Genomic DNA, 22,350 nt, shown 5'->3' on the forward strand with positions numbered 1-22,350 from the left:
GTGGCATGCGTATCCGGGACATGGCTGTTGCATACCGTTTGCCGAGAACGACGGTATCTACGATTGTGAAAAACAAAAGATGTTATTAAAAAGTAAAGTGAGGTAAAATTTTCATTTATTTCTTCTAATTGCTTTTGTATTTATGTATTTTAGTATTAAGCAGTGTTTAAATTATTTTATACAACCCCATCAATGTATAATATGCCAATAGCAATAGGATTTTTTTTCATGGGAATGGATTAATCATTTTCCCATTATTTCTTATGGGAAAAATTTGTTTGGTATAAGTCAAAGGGTCTGGAACAAATTAAGGACGTATACCAAGGTTCCACTGTGTGTGTGTGTGTGTGTATATATATATATATATATATATATGTATATATATATATATATGTGTATATATATATATATATATATATATATATATATATATATATATATATATATATATATATAGCGATAAAGGTGCTTTATTGCCGCTGACCCAACACAGACTGACGCCAGATGCACGGGCAAGATAAACAAAAGGATTTTATTTTTCTTCACCTGTGGGGCAGGTATTTCCCATAATCCCCACAGGCACAACACAGTCTCAAAAACACCCAAACCACTCTTCTTTTCCTTCACTCCTCCCAAGGCCGCTTTGTCCTCCTCCTCCCGACTCTGGCGCCCTGAGTAGTGGCTGCAGGTTCTTCTTATAGCCCACCCGGAAGGGCTTCAGGTGGTTATTAGCCTAATTAGGCTGCACTTCCAGGTGTCCTTGCAGCTTCCTCTGCAGCTTCCAACAGGGATGAGCTCCGGAGTCCCATGCCTATGGCCCCGATGCAACTCAGGGGGCCTGCCAACAAGTGTTCCGGGGGATTTTTTTTCCCCTTATTAAGGAATGGCGGGGGTCATCTGTGTTTACCCTGCTCATCAGCCTGTGGTCAATTGCCTATACAAACTGGAGTATTCGTAATATTGTAATCCTGCAAAAGTGCTTGTCCTGTGTTCACAATTTTCAAAGTTAAAGCTTACCTGTATATGTCTAAATATTTTTATACTCCTATGCAGTCTATAGAAATCTACTGTGTATTTATATATTTCAGTGTTTCCTTGCACCTGGAATACAGTACTCAGAAAACTTTATTGTAATTAAAGTTTTGTTTAACCTGGTATTGTTTCGATCAAGACTGAGCTGCTGGTTGTAAACCGTTGTCCATGCTTTATAACTTGTATAGAACTTGCTTAATTTCCTGGCCAGCAGATTTCTTTACACTTTTAGTACTTTCACAATCTCTTTCTTCAACTAAATAATTTTGAAGGCTGGTTTGAAGCTTGCTTATAGTCCTATTTTTTACTATACAATGGTAATTATAGTTAATACTATTCATTAATGTATTGCAGGCATTTTGGACTTATTTTGAATCTCAGCATTTACACTGTCTTTGTAAAGTTTATACTTTCTTGCTATGTATTTTCAGGTTGTCTCTTTTTCTCAAGTATTTTTCCCACATCATATAGATGTGCAGATTAGGTTGTCTGACAGTTCCAAATTGCACTTTTTGGAATGCATGACTGAGTGCATGTAATTGTCAGTGTGTCCTGCAGTGGACTGACTTCTCAGCTAAGACTGGATTCTTCCCCAACTGCAATTCTGCCAAGAGGAACTTATAATTTGAACAATGGAGTTCAGAAAATGGGCAAATAGATGGGAGATTACAATCTTACTACTTTCATTATTAAAACTGGTATACTGTATACTTTCTGTCCATTGTGTATGTTTTTATTTTTGTGGAGACTCAAACATTTGAACAGAGAGAATGGGTAGCACCAATAAAGATATTCTGTTGACCTTAATGTTTGATTAGCCTCCTGGATGTGAAGAAATTGCTATTTGTCTTATTTGCCTTATAGTAAACAAATCATTAGACACTCTCCTCCCTGTTACCACAGTATTGTCAGCAGGATTTGTATTTCATCCATGGGCTGAATTGTTTGTAGTCATTGAAGACCCTTAGAGAATTAAAGGCCATTGTAATATGGTCCTTGTTCTGACTTCTTTGATTGCAGGTCCTCTCATTCACCACATTGACATTTAAAAATCACATATACAAGATTTGAAAGATTTTACTGATTTTGCTGCTAAAGAGCAGGGAAAGCCAAAGCATCAGTACTTGAATGCTTAATAAGAAATTTATTGGCAGTGGCATCGAATTAAATGATTTTTTTTTCTTTTGTTGTAGCGTTGCTCCACAAAAGAAATTCTATTTCACATTAGTTTAGTGCATATCTATTCAGAAAATTAAGTTTAGGCTTGTTATTTTCTGAAACAGGCAAAAACTAATGTTATACTTGCACATTTATTTGTATTTGTTTCTACTGTACAGCGAATTAACTGTTAATTCTGCACAGTACCCAACTTAAAGTGCAGCATATACAGCAAAGAACTGAGATACACAGTAGATAACAGGACTCTACTGCTACAGTGTATTTTTCAATCTGCAACTTCTGAAGTATTATATTAATAGCTGGTCCAGCTTTCTCTTTGTTTTTTTGCTATTTACCGTATTTCTTTCAAAACGTTGCTATAAATGTACTGTACCTCCTTTTCCCCTTCATTTGAAGTTGAAGTTGTGATAAGAAAGGGCATCAGTGTTCAGCCCTTTTGTTAAATATTTCAGTATATATGATATGGCAAAAGATTATGCTTTAAATTTGCAAAATGTTTAAACTCCTACACACCTTAACGAGTTACAGATAACTTTAGGACAAGTAAATTCAAACAGGAGAATGCTTATTTAGCATTAATCGAACATTTTAGTGTGCATAGTTGATCTGACATTCACAGGCTTTGCTTCAGTACACTCCTCAGCTGTACATCTAAAACTTTTGCGCGCTGCCCAATGCACATTTTAAACTTGGAATATGTAGTAGGCTAAGTATTTATGAAATGCAAACTAAATCAATGCATCTCAAATCTAATAAATTATTTAAAAAATGGTTTATTGTAGTTTATTACAGTTAAAAGCTTTACTTGAAGTTGCCTAAATGGCCTTGTCCTTTGATATAAAGTAGATAATTATTTCAGTTAATGTTGTTCTGTCTGCATTCATTCTTTTGCATATGAAGTGGCATTAGCAAATGCTTTTGTTAAGTGTTTGGGAAATCACTTTGACTCTTGTGTGCTTGTCTGTGTCTCACCTTGTTTTTGTTGGGTGTATGTTAGTTGATATTATACCTGTGACTGACAGCTGTAGTCTTTTAATGGTTCAGCTCATTAGACTGCACAGTAAGAGAGGGCTTTTTTCCTATATTACTGACATGAGCAAAATTGGTTTGGTGAGAACTTCTTATTGTCACTATCAGTTAATTTCTAGTATATTGACCAGCACAAGTAGGTAATGTAGTGAGGTGGCCAAGGTTATAAATTCAGTTTTTCCTCTGACCCATACTGCAAAAATTCATTGTACACCTGTTCACTCATATCTGTACTTGTAAAATACCTTGAAATGGTGTTCACTGCAAAGTAAGTGTTGTTTTTCTATTTTTGTGTGATGCCTCATCGTGATGCTGCTCCTCAGCCAATTAGCATTTATTTGGCTTGTTAAAATAATCACATTACCAATACTTGTTTAGATAGTATGGGAGGAAAAAATGTAATTACACTTTAAGAAATAAAGTGAGTGGTGATATTGTGACTGGGTTTATACTCATTTGACAGTATGTTTATATATAAAACTAGCCGAAGCCCGCCGTAGCATATGGCGGTGTAAGAATAGGAACGGAAATTGGTGAGAAAGGAATTCAGTATAACAAAGGCTTAGGAAACCACCGTCGCAGTATAACGAAAATAGCAAGGAGCGAAACCAATGCCCGTGGTCGAGAGAGTACCGTCCTGTAGCAGGCTACGGAAAACATAGACATATATAGATAGACGCCGCATTCACTGTGTTGCCCAGTCGACACGATAAGTCAGCGCGTCCACCCTATTGCGAGTGGTAAAAGTGCCATTTAAACTAATACAGGTAGACGTGGAAACCGGGTTTTCTGATGAAAACACAATAACGTTTTAAACAGTATCGTTTACATACAACAGATTTTGGCGAATCGTTTACATGCAATTATTTATATCCATTTATACACTAAATGCGTGCATATCCCATGGTCTTAGAGTTGGTGGGCGGAGCTCTGTAAGTTGGTGTGCGTGGCTGTCTGTCTCATGTGCTCTCTCTGTCTTGCTTGTAAGAGTTTGCGTACGGTGCTCTGTGAGTTGGCGATCGTGGCTCTCTGTCTTCCGTGCGGTGTAAAGTCAACGTGGCTCAGAGGTGCATGTGGACTTTTGCACAGACGAAAGCGACTGAGGCTGTGTTTGGTGAGCTGCGTGCCTCGAGAGCGACTCTGGACTCGGGAGGACGGTTACAGTTGGCGTGCGTGGTTCTGTCTTGTGTATCCCATGACGCGGCAGGAGGGTTAGAGTTGGTAGGTGGGGCTCTGTTGAGCGTATGCCATGGTCTTAGAGTTGATGGGCGTGACTCAGTCTTGCTTGTGCTCACTGTGTTTTGTGCCCTTAGTGAATTATATATATAGATAGTGCTAGCAATATGTTGTCCCTAAAATGTAATAACTGCTAAGTTGACATTCTCTAACATTGCAAACAATGGCCTGCCTATACTGTATACATACCAACAAGTCCACTTTCACTCAGAACTGGAATATGATACCTTACCACTTGGTGGCCAACGTTTTAACTTAAAGTCCAAAGCCTTAACTAGAAGGCCACACTACTAGTCAATAAAGGCACTGTCTCAAAACAGATATTTACTTGCATACCTTTATTAAGAAGACCAGAGGCCTCATGTATAAATGGTGTGTATGCACAAAAATGTGGCGTATGCACGTTTCCATGCTCACATCACGATGTGTAAAAACTAAAGTTGCCATAAAGCCACACACATACGGTAAATCAGTCCATTGCATACCAAGTTTTGGGCTCAGTTTTGCAAACTGGTGGCACCCAGAATCAAAGCAGTGCTACTGTTCCTGTGTGGTTTCCCGTTCTTTTTTAGATGCACATCCCTAACGTAGCTTTATCAAATAACACTGAAATTAACTGCATATCGTTTATTAGTTTAAGGCATCTGATTGTAATCAACCTGTAGCACACTAATGGTCCACGGTATGGCCAAACTATTCCCAATACCATCGCTACTTTAGTGTTGTTACTCTCAGTGCACCACACAAGAGTACTTTAACCTACTGCATCTGATTGTGGAATTGCAACTGTACTGCAGCTGATTGGAAAGTGGATTATCGGGATACAGTACCTAGCACATGCTGCCTCAGCTATGCACACAGTTAATTTGAACTGCTTCCATATGGCAAACGCTTCAGAACCTTTCCTGCAGGGACCTTGTGGTTCAGAGACAGTTTCATCTTAAGAGTTGTAAACGTATTCAATAACTCCATCATGTGCTCCTGGTAGAAGTGTTTGTACTTGTAAGTACAATTATCTCACTGTAAACTTGCACTACAGTTGTGATATTGCACAACCTGAGCCAATTTTTGAACCATTTGCACTATCTGGACTATATGGACATGTGTATTGTACTTATGCTTTCATATTGTATATTTTTCATTTTTTTTATTATTATTATTGTTATTTGATTATTTTATAGGAAATAAGTTTATGGAAGATTTGAATATTGAATCTCATTGTACCATACAATAACAAGAATTCAGTTCAATTCAATAGAAGAAAGCTCATATTTACATATGATGACAACTGGCTTCTAAGTTGATTTAGATTTCGAAGCGCTATCTTCTTGGAGCTCTTGATATCATTTTTAACATGAAATGTATATTACATTATACAGATACATTTTTCACTTCATTTAAATAATGTATACTGTTAATAATTAAACGTGTGGGCATTGTGGCACAGCAGTTGTGGTGAGCTTGACATCCCATTCAGGGATTGTTCCTGTATGCTTGCTGGGGTTGGTGTGAACCTGGATAGATAGATAGATAGATTAATTGAATAATTAAAGTTGTACTATGAAGATGTTTCAATGTTCCTTAAAAGTTTTGAAGAATCAGTGTTCTAAGCTTGCAGATAGCTTGACATTTATTACACAGCTTGTGTGGTGATTGGTTACTTGGAGAAAGAAAAGAAGGACTGGAACTGGGGGTTAGTACGTTTGAAAGAGACAGTACTGCTGCAATAAATTATTTCATTGAGGGTTGTGCACAGCGCAGCAAGTATGTTGGGGGAGGCAGAAACAATCTCTGGATGGGGTGCCAGGTCATTGCTTCCTGTGCCACCGTGGCCCCATGTTTAACACATGATTTAATTCCTGTTATCATGAAAATTATATCGAGTATACATCTTAGTATTTAAATTGTTCAGAGAGCTGTAATATCATGAATGTAATGTATTCTCTGTCCTGTCAGCATAAGAGAAAGCCCGTTTAAGAAGCCTGGTAGGGATTCACACACACAGAGTACATAGAAGAACACATATAATACAAAGCATTTAACGTGCAACTTTAGTTATGATCGGGTTTGAAAAACTAGTAAATGAAACGATTTTAAGATGAAGTTTATGATGTTCTATTTTAATGACAAAAAAAAACTACGTGGTTAAAGTGAAAATTTCGAGATTAAAGTTGACATTTTGACATTTGTTTTACAATGTGTCCCTATTCTTTTTTTCTGTACCCTAATACGCTTCCATATGAAATTTGGATTGTGGGCTGTGACTCATCTTTTCATGGCGACTTAGATATCTGACCAGTTCTTATTTATTTTGGGCACTGTGCGACTTCCTGAACTTGAACTTTTTAGTTTCTCCACCAGGCTATGCCACTCGATCAACTCCCTTTTGTTGTTTATACCACTGCTTAAACCAACAAATAGTACATTTTTCCTTGCCTCCACTTGGTATTTGCTGAAGTTCTTCTTTTTTCCCCAGTGCTTTTGCCATTGTCTTTTCACAGAATACTGAACTTAAGGGGCTATTTATATTGATTTGCATATTCAAAGAGGTGTAATTCTACATTTCATGTTGACTGGGATTTATGTAGCGGAAGAATGTGGAAGTTGACATAGGCACAGATTTATGCATCTGGATTATTTTGTGCAAACACACATTTCTGTTTTTGTCCATACACCATGTTTTAGTATGAATTTTACGCACAGTGTTATACAGGATGCTCCAGGTCATCAGAGATTAAAAAAAAAAAATAGCTTTGTCACTGTGACTTGAAGCATTGGCAACAAAGTCATGATTTTGTTACTTAAAACTAACTTTAAAGAGTTTAGTATAAAGAGCAGAGCAGATGCTGTTGTGAGTGGGGATATTTGCTGTCTTTCAGTGAAGAAGAAACACAGTGTAGGTTTCCTGTGGAATAATTATTACAAGAAATGTTTAAATGTCTTATTATTTTAAATTACCAACAGACAGATTGATTTGCATTGGAGGAAAGTAAATACACTGTATTTGTCATATTAGAGCAATAAGATCTGTAGGCATTTTGGCTGCTGTCCGCACTAACAATTAACACTAGAATTACCAGAGCCTATGAAAAAACTCATAGATCCGTCCCACCTTAAATCGCTTCTTAAAACCGTTCTCACCTCTCCGCCAGTGTCTTTTGTTAATCTAAATGTGCTGATAAAGAAAAGTTGCAAGTAGCTGGATATTCCATACCCCAGCGACTAACAACGTGCACAAACTTCTCCCAGCTCATGCCTTGATTGATTATCTGGGAGTGAAGTGGAGTTTTAGAGTGGAAATAATAGATCATTATTTGGATTACACACATTTCACGTGTGTTCCGTTTCTACAGTAATCCGTGTAAACTCATTTTTAAAACGGAAACGTTTTTCATATTGTAGTAGTAAATGACAAAATGTAGGCATAAACTATATAATGTATGAAGCCTGAAGTCCAAATATCAAAGAAACAGTTTCACAAAAGGTACAAATATAACAGAGCAAGCATGCTTTTATTCAAAAATATAACCGCAGAAAAAAAGCCACCTTAGCTTGCCACATTGACACATACTCATTACAACTGCCACGGTAGCGTAATGGTATCAGCTGCTGACTAGTAATCAAAAGGGCACAAGTTCGATCCAGCACGATTCAGTTTTGAGAAGTAAACTGCTCTTATTCTTACTATTTTAAAATAAAAACATACATTTGATTTCAGTGTGTAACAGCCAGTGTAATTTATGATACTTGTAAAGGTTAGTTTTTTTTATTTTTTTATTCACTTTTCATGCTCTCAGTCGTGTTCAAGATCCTTCCCTACCTCCCCCTAATATGACACTGCTGTTTTCACATAAAGATGCGCTGTAGCTCTGCAGCGTACTTGTGACTGCATTCTCGTAACAGCTTGCGAGCTGCAGTGCCTGCGTGCACTTTTCGTGGCATTACACGTCTATTTTTTGAGCATGCCCGTGTCACTCAAAACACAGGAACATATGTTGGTGTACAAGGATAACAAAACAAGTGCACTTTTATTCTAAACTATAAGTGAAGAAAAAATAAAGCAAGTTACAGTAGGCGGTTGATATGACAGCTTGCGTGGTGCAATGCTAAGAACTGCTGATTTCCGATCCGTGCTATATAAAATCATCACATTCAAGTATTAACAATTCCCACACACCCTTCCTACATTCACGACATGTGTACTTGTTGCAGTGTACACATCTCTCTGTGCTATGGTTCCTATTACACTGAATGAGCACCTGACACTGTACTTTTTCCCTATATAAGTAACATTCGCAATCAGACATAGCTGTTTTTTATATATCTATTATACAGTGCCTTCCCTGTTTATTTATATATCTTGTGCCTTCTCTGCCTGTCTGTCTGTCTGATTGCATATAGCGCTAAACTTACTGCTCTGTACTATTCTGTCCTCTGCGTGTCCTAGAGTATAAAAGAAACACCACCATACAGCAACATCTGCGAACTGGCAAGATCGGTGAAAAAACATGCCGTCACTGATTACAAACCGCAAGATGAATGAAAGAGACAATATATATAAAAACATCATCGCACTAATGCAATATTATTTGAAAACGAACAGCGTCAGATCGGGTTTGAATATGCGCCCGATCTGACGCTGTTCGTTTTCAGATAATATTGCATGTACTGTACTATTTTAGAATAAAAACATACATTTGATTTCAGTCAGTCTGTAAGAGCCACTGTAAATGCATGATAATTGTAAAGGTTAGCTTTTTTTTTTTTTTAATTCAGTGCCATTCTCTCAGTCGCGTTCACGATCCCCCCTCCTTCCAAATGACGCGCTATAGCTCAAATGTGATTTATTTGCAGACGCGCTATAGCTCGAATGTTATTTATATAGGGAAGAAAGTACAGTGTCAGGTGCTCATTCAGTGTAATAGGAACCGTAGCACAGAGAGATGTGTACACTGCAACCAGTACACATGTCGTGAATGTAGGAAGGGTGTGTGGGAATTGTTAATATTTGAATGTGATAATTTTATATAGCACGGATCGGAAATCAGCAGTTCTTAGCATTGCTCTACGCAAGCTGTTGTATCAACCGCCTACTGTAGCTTGCTTTATTTTTTCTTCACTTATAGTCTAGAATAAAAGTGCACTTGTTTTGTTATACTTGTACACCAACATATGTTCCTGTGTTTGAGCGACACGGGCATGCTCAAAAAATAGACGTGTAATGCCACGAAAAGTGCACGCAGGCACTGAAGTTCGCAAGCATTGTTACGAGAATGCAGTCACAAGTATGCTGCAGAGCTACAGCGCATCTTTATGTGAAAACAGCAGTGTCAGATTGGGGGGAGGTAGGGAAGGATCTTGAACACGACTGAGAGAATGAAAAGTGAATAAAAAAACCCCCAAAAACTAACCTTTACAAGTATCATAAATTACACTGGCTGTTACACACTGAAATCAAATGTATGTTTTTATTTTAAAATAGTAAGAATAAGAGCAGTTTACTTCTCAAAACTGAATCGTGCAGGATCAAACTCATGCCCTTTTGATTACTAGTCAGCAGCTGATGCCATTACGCTACTGTGGCAGTTGTAATGAGTATGTGTCAATGTGGCTTGCTAAGGCAGCTTTTTTTCTACAGTTATATTTTTGAATAAAAGCATGCTTGTTCTGTTATATTTGTACCTTTTGTGAAACTGTTTCTTTGAGATTTGGACTTCAGGCTTCATACATTATATAGTTTGTGCCTACATTTTGTCATTTACTACTACAATATTAAAAACGTTTCTGTTTTAAAAATGAGTTTACACGGATTACTGTAGAAACGGAACACACGTGAAATGCGTGTAATCCAAGTAATCCAAGGCATGAGCTGAGAGAAGTTTGTGCACGTTCTTAGTCGCTGGGGTATGGAATAGCCGGCTACTTGCAGCTTTTCTTTATCATCACATTTAGATTAACAAAATACACTGGCGGAGAGGTGAGAACGGTTTTAAGAAGCGATTTAATGTGGGACGGATCTACGAGTTTTTTCGTAGGCTCTGGTAATTCTAGTGTTAAATATTAAAAAAAAGAGTAACCTTTAAATGATTATAAAAATGGAGCTGCATTTTTTAAATGCTGATTCAGCTTTAATGACACTAACATTTCCTTCAGTAGAATGAAATTCAGTTTGGTCTATTTTTTGTGTCATGCTCTTCACTTAGTGCAGGCTAGCAAATCACTGTATTATTGAACAACTCAAGTTTAAGAAACTAATCAGATTTAAAAAAATATTAAATTAATTATGTGCTTGTAAATTATAAATATGTAGATTATGTTGCTTTAATATCATAGCTGTATCTTCTTACTGTTCTGTCCTATAAGATGGTATGAATATTACTGCAAGCACATGGCTGACCTAGTGAAGCAGGGCACAAAAGCACCACCAGAATTTAATCCAGTTCCCATGTTACGCTTTTTCTTTATGAACTACTCACTGGCAATAGTTTACAAAGGTTGTGAAATTCTTGCGGTTAAATTTGAACAATTTAGCAATTTTCCATTTTTCCTGTTATCATGCTTTCTTTAATTTATTTTCTTGACCAAAATCAACACTCACATTTGACTAACTTTTCTGTACAATTGATGTTGCAGTCTTGTGTTTTGTCACCTGTTTTAATTTTCTGGCGTCTTGTATTTCTTTAGCAGTGTATAGGTAGCACTGGCTAGAAAGAGGTCAAATAAAGAGTGAAGAAATCAACCCTGAGTTAAAGCAACTAAAATCATGTTTGCACATACACTCACCTAAAGGATTATTAGGACCACCTGTTCAATTTCTCATTAATGCAATTATCTAATCAACCAATCACATGGCAGTTGCTTCAGTGCATTTAGGGGTGTGGTCCTGGTCAAGACAATCTCCTGAACTCCAAACTGAATGTCAGAATGGGAAAGAAAAGCGATTTAGGCAATTTTGAGCGTGGCATGGTTGTTGGTGCCAGACGGGCCGGTCTGAGTATTTCACAATCTGCTCAGTTACTGGGATTTTCACGCACAACCATTTCTAGGGTTTACAGAGAATGGTGTGAAAAGGGAAAAACATCCAGTATGTGGCAGTCCTGTGGGCAAAAATGCCCTGTTGATGCTAGAGGTCAGAGGAGAATGGGCCGACTGATTCAAGCTGATAGAAGAGCAACTTTGACTGAAATAACCACTCGTTACAACCGAGGTATGCAGCTAAGCATTTGTGAAGCCACAACACGCACAACCTTGAGGCGGATGGGCTACAACAGCAGAAGACCCCACCGGGTACCACTCATCTCCAGTACAAATAGGAAAAAGAGGCTACAATTTGCACGAGCTCACCAAAATTGGACAGTTGAAGACTGGTTAAATGTTGCCTGGTCTGATGAGTCTCGATTTCTGTTGAGACATTCAAATGGTAGAGTCAGAATTTGGCCTAAACAGAATAAGAACATGGATCCATCATGCCTTGTTACCACTGTGCAGGCTGGTGGTGGTGGTGTAATGGTGTGGGGGATGTTTTCTTGCAACACTTTAGGCCCCTTAGTGCCAATTGGGCATCGTTTAAATGCCACGGGCTACCTGAGAATTGTTTCTGACCATGTCCATCCCTTCATGACCACCATGTACCCATCCTCTGATGGCTACTTCCAGCAGGATAATGCACCATGTCACAAAGCTCGAATCATTTCAAATTGGTTTCTTGAACATGACAATGAGTTCACTGTACTAAAATGGCCGCCACAGTCACCAGATCTCAACCCAATAGAGCATCTTTGGGATGTGGTGGAACGGGAGCTTCGTGCCCTGGATGTGCATCCCACAAATCTCCATCAACTGCAAGATGCTATCCTATCAATATGGGCCAACATTTCTAAAGAATGCTTTCAGCACCTTGTTGAATCAATGCCACGTAGAATTAAGGCAGTTCTGAAGGCGAAAGGGGGTCAAACACCGTATTAGTATCGTGTTCCTAATAATCCTTTAGGTGAGTGTATCTCCTCTTTGGAAACTTTGTAGGATATGTGTTAATTACAAAAATAATATATAATGACATATAAAATGTATGATTTTATGAATGCAAAATTTAGGTATTGTCTCGGTTTCAAGATTATTGCCATATGTTCAAAGTACAATAATATTTTTTCTGCATATCTCCTAAAGATAACTTGCAGTAATATGATCAGACAATATGTAAATTGAGCACTGATTAGTGAATACAACACCAAACAATAAATAGGATACATGATGTTATTAAAAAAAAACCATTAAGTCAAATGCAGCTTTTAATATAGTTATGGTGCTGTTGAGCAACTCTTAAGTATAGCTTGTGACAGATAGGGGGCTCTGTTATCCCTTTGAACCCTCAGACCAGACGCTAGACACCAGATAAAAGTCCAAATTATGCATTTATTTAGACAATACAGTGCATAAAGCACCCTCCACCCCACAATACTTATAAACTAATACAATAATCAACAAATCAATAATCCTCCACAACTCCCAGCAGCTTAGTCACCCTTCCTCCTAACTCGGCTCAATCTGCTGGGGTTTCCCATCGTCTTTTTAAAGTCCTTGACCCAGAAGTGCTTCTGATCCCTCAGTCCAGGTGATTCTTAACAACAACATTTATTTATTTATTTATTTATTTAGCATATTTTCATACAAATAATGTAGCTCAAAGTGCTGATGAAGAAAAGAGAAATAAAAGACAAAGTAAGAATTAGAATAAGATAACACTGATTAACATAGAATAAGAGTAAGGTCCGATGGCCAGGGAGGACAGAAAAAACAAAAAAAAAAATTCCAGATGGCTTGAGAGAAAAAATAAAATCTGCAGGGGTTCCAGGCCACGGGACCACCCAGTCCCCTCTGGGCATTCTACCTAACATAAATGAAACAGTACTCTTTGTATTTAGGGTTCTCATTGAAAGGACTTGATGATGGTGGTCATGTAGACTTCTGGCTTTTAATCCATCAATGTAGGACATTACGGTGCTTTGATTAGGTGGTGATGGTGCAGATCGCCACCACAAAAAACCAGGGAAAGAAACAGAAAAGAGAGTAGGGATTAGTACGGATTTTAAAGCCACCATGAATAGTTATGATAATGAATTGAATATACAGAGCATCAGGATTTAAAGAAAGTGAAGTTATCAGAAGCCATGTTAAAGTAATGTGTTTTTAGCAGTTTTTTAAAGCGCTCCACTGTAGCAGCCTGGCGAATTCCTATTGGCAGGCTATTCCAGATTTTAGGTGCATAACAGCAGAAGGCTGCCCGCCTCACCACTTCTTTTAAGTTTTGCTCTTGAAATTCTAAGCAGATACTCATTTGAGGATCTAAGGTTATGATTTGGTATATAAAGTGTCAAGACACTCCGATATATAAAATGGAGCAGATTATTTAAGGCTTTGTAAACCATAAACAGTATTTTAAAGTCAATTCTGAATGACACAGGTAAACAGTGTAGTGACATCAAAACTGGAGAAATGTGCTCGGATTTTCTTTTCCTAGTTAGGAGTCTAGCAGCTGCATTCTGTACTCGTTGCAAGTGATTTATGTCTTTTTTGGGTAGTCCTGAGAGGAGTGTGTTACAGTAATCTAGTCGACTGAAAACAAACGCATGAACTAATTTCACAGCATCTTTCAATGTTATAAGAGGTCTAACTTTTGCTATGTTTCTTAAGTGAAAAAATGCCGTCCTAGTGGTCTGATTAATGTGCGATTTAAAATTTAGGTTACAGTCAACAGTTACCCCTAAATTCTTTACCTGCGTCTTGACTTTTAATCCTAATACATCAAGTTTATTTCTAATAATCTCATTGTCTCCATTATTGTCAATCACTAAGATTTCTGTTTTTAAGATTTAAGATGAAGATGAAACATTTTAAAATTCTGTCTTTAAGATTTCACTTCCGGGTCAGGTGAAAACTCATTTTATTCATTCCAGAAGTCCCTCATTACCCCTGCCCCTGTGACCAGGACATACTTCGGGATTATAAGGCAAATAAAAGTCTCTGAGCCTCCCTGCAGCGGCCCCCATGGTATCCAGCAGGGCTGTGAAGGAAAACTCCAGTGTCCATGATGCCCTGCTGGAATTCGGGGCACCTCCATGCTGCCGGAAGGGCTCCATATAGCGGCGTGTGGGTATTGGCCGGGATGAACGTCCAGCCATATCCCACAAGCTGTAAAAGAAAAATAGAATAAACTTTCAGCTGCCATATTGTTAGGCAGTATTTCAACCTTAGACATTGTTTTACTCTGTCAGATTGTAAAGAGACCCCTAATTAAACATATAGGCATAAAATATCAGTTACACAGATGTAGCATAAATATGTTTAAAGTAAATTTATCAGGAGACATCCATCCATCCATCCATCCATCTATTATCCAACCCGCTATATCCTAACTACAGGGTCACTGGGGGTCTGCTGGAGCCAATCCCAGCCAACACTAGGGACAATTTAGAATCGCCAATGTACCTAACCTACATGTCTTTGGACTGTGGAAGGAAACCCACGCAGGCACGGGGAGAACATGCAAACTCCACGCAGGGAGGACCCGGGAAGCGAACCCGGGTCTCCTCCCAATGCGCCACCGTGCCTTCCCTTCAAGAGACATGTTTATGCTTATTACAGAAATTTGTAATGTTCAGATCAATCAGCTGCCAATCAAAAACAACCTTTTTTCACTACAAAAGACTAGATTAGATTGATGATCTGTAAATTGGCTGATCACAAAAAAGCAATCTTTCTGGACCCAGCTATTCTTTGTTTTATGGTAATTTATTTATGGTGCACCTTTACACGTTTACAAGTATTATGACACGTTTTTTTTAATTTTTCAGCAAATTTCCTGTAGTGCAAACAAAGAGCAGCAAGTAATGGCATGTTTTACTTGAGAGCCAGCAAAGATTAGAATATTAGCCTTTACAATAAAGAAATTGGAATAATAAAATGAGAAAAAGGAATTGGAGAAGTCACCCTGTACAGTTAGACAAACGGCAAAAAAAAAAACCTTCTTTAATGAATTCAGACCTGAGTATTTTGTCCTTTAATTAAAACGGACACCATTTGTCTAGGTTGTGAGAGCAAGCTTGTGTTAAATACATCAGCTTACTTTTACAATTGAATAAAGAAAAGATGATGAAGAATTTGAAATTACTGCTTAGTAAAAATAGATTTGGTAGCTTAACAGCAAATTGTGTCTATTCTACTTGTAGACTTGTTAAGCATTCTAGCCTTGCGTCAGCTTGATGAATATCTTATGAATATTTGATACATTTTCAGCTTATTTAAAGATTTGTACTGTGTTTATTATTTGTTTGTGTGTGTGTCATACAGTATAAATTTTGTTCAGAAACAAGTACTGCATAATTAAAACAGTAATCCATATTTATAATTACACCTCAAGAATTATGAATGTCTAGCAAGTACATTGAACAGACAATGTAAATGTATTTTTTAACAGCAAAAAAGCTGTAGTGCAGTTAAAGATTAAATATGATTCAAACCTATAAGTTCATATATATTTACATTTAAGCAGTGTTTATTTGCAAATTATTCAATTGTATAATATATATATATATATATATATATATATATATATATATATATATATATAAACTGCTCAAAAAAATTAAAGGAACACTTTGAAAACACATCAGATCTCAATGGGAAAAAGAAATCCTCCTGGATATCTATACTGATATAGACTGGGTAATGTGTTAGGAACGAAAGGATGTCACATCGGTTGATGGAAATGAAAATGATCAACCTACAGAGCCCTGAATTCAAAGACGCCCCAAAAATCAGAGTGAAAAATGATGTGGCAGGCTAGTCCATTTTGCCAAAATTTAATTGCAGCAACTCAAAGTTGTCCGCAGCACTTTGTATGGCCCCTGTGTTCTTGTATACATGCCTGACAACATCGGTGCATGCTTCTAATGAGATGACAGATGGTGTTGTGGGGGATCTCCTCCCAGATCTGGACCAGGGCATCACTGAGCTCCTGGACAGTCTGAGGTGCAACCTGGTGGCATTGGATGGACCAAAACATAATGTCCCAGAGGTGTTCTATTGGATTTAGGTCAGGAAAGTGTGGTGGCCAGTCAATGGTATCAATTCCTTCATCCTCCAGGAACTGCCTGCATACTCTCACCACATGAGGCCAGGAATTGTCGTGCACCAGGAGCCACTGTACCAGCATAGGGTATGACAATGGGTCCAAGGATTTCATCCTGATACCTAATGGCAGCCAAGGTGCCTTTGTCAAGCCTGTAGCAGTCTGTGTGACCCTCCATGGATATTAACCCACCACCAAACTGCTCGTGCTGAATGATGTTACAGGCAGCATAATGTTCTCCATGGCTTCTCCAGACCCTTTCACTTCTGTCACATGCTCAGGGTGAACCTGCTGTCATCTGTAAAAAGCACAGGACACCAGTGGTGCATCTGCCAATTCTGGTATTCTATGGCAAATGCCAATCGAGCTGCATGCTGCTGGGCAGTGAGCTCAGGGCCCATTAGAGGACATGGGGCCCTTGGGTCACCCTCATGAAGTCTTTCTGGTTGTTTGGTCAGAGACATTCACACCAGTGGCCTGCTGGAGGTCATTTTGTAGGGCTCTGGCAGTGCTCATCCTGTTCCTCCTTGCCCAAAGGAGCAGATACTGGTCCTGCTGATGGGTTATGGACCTTCTATGGCCCTCTCCATCTCTCCTAGAGTAACTGCTTGTCTCCTAGAATCTCCTCCATGCCCTTGAGACTGTGCAGGGGAGACACAGCAAACCATCTGGCAATGACACGTATTGATGTGCCATCCTGGAGAAGTTGGACTACCTGTGCAACCTCTGTAGGGTCCAGGTATCGCCTCATGCTACCAGTAGTGACACTGACTGTAGCCAAATGCAAAACTAGTGAAGAGACAGTCAGAAAAGATGAGGAGGGAAAAATGTCAGTGGCCTCCACCTGTTAAACCATTCCTGTTTTGGGGGTCATCTCATTGTTGCCCCTCTAGTGCATCTGTTGTTAATTTCATTAACACCACAGCAGCTGAAACTGATTAACAACCCCCTCTGCTACTTAACTGACCAGATTAATATCCCATAAGTTTCATTGACTTTATGCTATACTCTGATTAAAAAGTGTCCCTTTAAATCTTTTGAGACGTATATATATGTATATGTATGTATATATATATATGTATGTATGTGTATGTATATGTATATGTATGTATATATATAGATGTATGTATGTGTATGTATATGTATATGTATGTATATATATAGATGTGGCTCTGCCATCTGATAGATGCTTCTGGTATAGGTATTTGCTCTTCATGGTACTGTAATGAACAAAACAACATCAGAAAATGAATTGGGGAATAATTAATTTGATTTTACTGATTCACAAAACTATTCTTACTTGGCCTTTACTTTGTGTAGCTGCTCTGCCATTAATTGAATAATCAGAATTACTGACTATATTAAGAAGTCATATTAAAACTGCTCCTTATCCAACTGATTACCAGCTATCAGATGCCATCAATCTCTGTCATCTAATAATAATAGTAAAAATACTTTGTTGATTTATATAGTGCTTAAAGTGTTTTGAAACAATGGAAGCATGGAAAAGCACAATAAATTACACTGGGTAGAAGTTTGTATAAAAACATAACAAACAAGGAAAAGGTCAATTCTTTCAACACAAAATTCTCATAAGAAAAATAAGTAAATAGGAATAAAATAGAAATCGATCAAATGCTATAGATAAGCTAGATGTGCTGATCACATGTAAAATATGACTAAGAGAGTGGGTAAGAAAATTATGCTAAACAGTCAAGCAGTCATGAATTTACGTTTACATGAAATCAGTCATGAATTTACATTTAAGAATGAGAATGCACATATTAAAATCACCATAAATTTTGATAGGCCTATTGGTAGTGATGTGTCTGATTTTTGAACTGTCAGGTGGATTATTTATAGAATAATCATCCATGGATAATTTTCAAGTGGAGCTACTGGCTAGGATCTCATGTTGGATCATTTACTTAACCTGCTTGTCTTCCATGCATATATTAAAAATGCATGTTTTTCTTATTATCTTGTTCTAATTAATACTATGCTTTCATAGAATATATTGCTAGAGCACCTTAAACTTCAATTATACTTACAGACTTATATCAGCACAGTAGGTCGTTTTTATGCCATTACTTCTGAAAGCTGTTTACTTACGTACTCTAATGTAACATTTCGCTGTAACATTTCGCTGTTTTTTTCAGGAACCCTTGGGGTAGTTACAGAGGTGACAATAAAGATCCGACCTGTCCCTGAATATCAGAAATATGGTTCAGTTGTCTTTCCAAATTTTGAACAGGGGGTGGCCTGTTTAAGAGAAGTTGCCAAGCAGGTATGATTCATTTGCCATTTCTTTCCTGTTAATTGCAGTGTAACATGAAACTTTAAAAATCTAAGTGTGATTATAATTTCATAAAGATCTCCATGTGTTTTTTCGCAGTTGAACTACCTTGGTAAACAACTTGTCTGCTCTGCTTATAATAATTTAATATAAATATCAATAAAGGAGCTATTTAAAGTAATCAGCTATACGATGATATTTCTAGCACATTTGTTTAATTTTCAATGAATCCAGCATTGACTTTATTTGTAATTTTCAAAAAGTAATTTTAAATGCAAAGTGTCCTGTTTTGTATGTATTATTAATTTTAAATTTTTAATGAGTTAATGACTATACTTTATAATCATTACTGACAAGTATTTTATGTATGAATTAATTATAAATTATATTTTAAACAAATGTTTTTTATATTGTGTCGTTTTGTAATCATTAATGTATAGGTTCATCAGTAGTATGTAGTAGTTATTTCTGCAGTTTGACCACACTCAGGTCTGGTGCAGACTAAACCAGTAACTTTAGGAGTTATAATCTTGAGGTATTAAGCCTCACCGCTTATGGCCTTGAAACAAAATAACCAGGCTGTTCTACTGTTATGCTAACCTAGAAGTACGGTCAAGACTTTGTAGCAGCTGAAGAGGGGAGTGGAAAGGATCCTTAATTTATATTAAAACTGCAATATGTAAAATGTAAAAATGTTACGTTTTGTTGTTTGTTTTTTTTTTTTGGTAACTTAATTTTGACAAGTAAATACCACATGCCTGTCCATTACATGGCCCACTCGTGCAATAATCCACACAGGGTGAAATCATTTTATTTAATTATTATCATTACATTTAAAGCAGTTTAAGGCAGTGTCCATTGGTGTGTGTACCCAGTTTAATCAGAATCACTGCTAATAAAATACTTATTTTTTCCCTTGGCAAATTATAAAACAGTAAAAATATAGAAAGTAAAACAGGAAGCAGTAGCATTACAATATGCAAGCAAAGTTAATGTAATTCACATGCAGTTATACCCCTTACATTATATAGTGTAGGAGTATGTGTAAACTATTTTTATAGTAAAGGTCAGTAGATATTATTTGTGCAAAATTGGCACTTAAACTTAAAAAGTTTTATTTATTTGTAATATGAAACATCTGAATTGGGAAACTCTGTTTCAATCACCTATTTTGACTAGGGAAACCATTCGGGAGCCTGGGATTCCCGGACATTTTTCATTCCCGCATTCCTAGGAATAAAACTGCAGTAATTCCCGAGAAACCGGGAATGGCCAAGCTCACATATATAGCGTGTAAAAATCGATCAAGAAATGATAGAGTTATAGTTGAAAACTAAGGACTTTATTGACGTCTATCAGACAACAGCCTTGAACAGCAACTTGAAATTGCAATGCGTCAGTCTGTTGCATCCACATTAACTGTGCCAAGAAACTTGCCATCACAGAATGATGACAAGAAACTGGATGCATCAGTAAAAGCTGAAATGGCGGTGTTTCAGAGCAACGGCAAGCGCGGGTGTTGTTTAGAACAATTGTATCTGTATCTGATGACTGTGCTGCCTACTTCAGTGGAGGCAAAGCGTGCTTTCTCAGTGGCTGGCGTACTCTGCACAAAGTACGCTCTCGCCTGGACAACTGCACGCTGGACAAGTTATGCTTTCTACGCTCTTATTACCGCAGCTAACTAGATCAGGGGTGCCCACTGTTTTTCGGCTTGCGAGCTACTTTTAAAATGTCCAGATCGAAATGATCTACCTACATTAAAAAGTGTGTGTGTGTATATATATATATATATATATATATATATATACACACACTGAGTATACTTTATAAAGAAAATATATGTTGTCGGACCTTGCATAACTGAATAACCTTTATGGCACAATAACAGTTCAGTACATTTATGGTCACTACAGTATTTGGATTTAATAATCTTCATGTGGAAAAAGGCTGACTGGCATAAATAAATAGAGCCAAGGAGCTTTTGAATTCAGCCGAGTGAAAAATGACGGCTGTCCAATTAACTGCGATTTTAGTTCCCTCTCTTTTCTCTTTCTCAGATCACTTTTCGGAAGGAAGTCAGTTTCGTAGTTTTTATGAACAGTTCGAAGGTGCCTTTCCACATTTTCCTTCTTTGAAATAGCAATGATAAATTGACAGATCAGAACAACGCACATTGTGAGAGAAAAAAAAAATCCTATTCTAAGTCCACATTAAGCTCATACCCTCCCCAGAAAATTTTTTTAAAATCCCTTCTTTAGTCGATGTAAATTGGAAGGCTAACTAGATCACAGCCGGAGTTTTGCAGTAGCTTGCGCGTTTGATCGTGCGTGCGGGATGACCAGTGTCTTAGAAGGAGATCTCAGACTGGCCGCCCTGTATGTCAATTAAGTGGCAAATGCCAAAGGGAGGATATATGATAGGCTAACGTTTAAAAAAATTTTTTTTGAATGCAACGCAATCTACCTTTACTACCTTTGCGATCTACCGGTCGATCGTGATCGACGCATTGGGCACCCCTGAACTAGATACATGTACTTGTATGACAGCATGAACTGCTTGTAGATAAGGTTAGTCTTTTATTGGTGTCAATATATTGCAGTAGTTTTATTAAAAATAAGTGTTGGTCGTTCTAAAACCGTTCACATGTGAGATGCCCGTGCACTGTATCATCCCCGGGAGCCCGGGATTCCCGGGAATGGATAAACCCGTCCGGGAATGGATTCCCTAATTGTGACCAATCCCTTCTGCATCTTTTGTCACAAAGTGAGTTATTCAAAATATAGGTGAAGCAGGATGCTATATTTTTAAAGTAATTATCTCCTAGCTAGCTGTCACATTTTAGAAAAGATCTCCACTTACAGTACTAAAAATTGTTAGATGAAGTTTTTCACGTAACAACAAAGCCCCCTTTTAACATTTTTAGTGGCTGGTAAGCAGCAGGTAATAACAAATTTTAAACCAACACAAATAAATCTTATTAAAAAAGTATTGTTTCTTTTTTAAATTTGATCACATTTGACATCACAAAGTTTATAAATCCAAGAAAAATGCTATAACTGAATAGGATCTGTGGTAGTAGCAATATTTTTTTCCACTTTTCAAATAAAAAAAAATAAACAGTTTGGTCATATCGGACCTAGGCACATCTCAAAATGCATAAAATTAATAAAGTGCACAGTATTAGCAGTGGCATTTGTTTATGCTTTGAAAAAAAATAAATATTTTGGTCATGTATGACCCAGGCACATCACAAAGTGCATTTAATAGAATAAAAATGAACTATCAAAGCATTTAGTGCACAAACCAATAACAAGTGATAACAGGAACTAACACACATGAAGGCAATGTCTGCTGCACATGAGGGAACATTGGTTCATTTCAAATCACTACGTGTGGTTAGCAGTGTCTTTTTCATAAACAAAAAGGTAGTGGTGCACATACAGTATGT

General features: G+C 37.4%; 1 protein-coding gene across 1 annotated transcript in view; it reads left to right on the forward strand.

Moving 5' to 3' along the window:
- The window catches only part of agps (alkylglycerone phosphate synthase), a 261,105-nt gene that overhangs the window by 157,254 nt on the left and 81,501 nt on the right, over positions 1 to 22,350 (forward strand). The window contains exon 11 of the mRNA XM_039757713.1: positions 18,763 to 18,890. Within this exon, the coding sequence (XP_039613647.1) occupies positions 18,763 to 18,890 (128 nt within the window). The remainder of the gene's footprint in view (positions 1 to 18,762; positions 18,891 to 22,350) is intronic.

This window comes from Polypterus senegalus, chromosome 6, assembly GCF_016835505.1.
Source record: "Polypterus senegalus isolate Bchr_013 chromosome 6, ASM1683550v1, whole genome shotgun sequence".
Lineage (NCBI taxonomy): Eukaryota > Metazoa > Chordata > Cladistia > Polypteriformes > Polypteridae > Polypterus > Polypterus senegalus.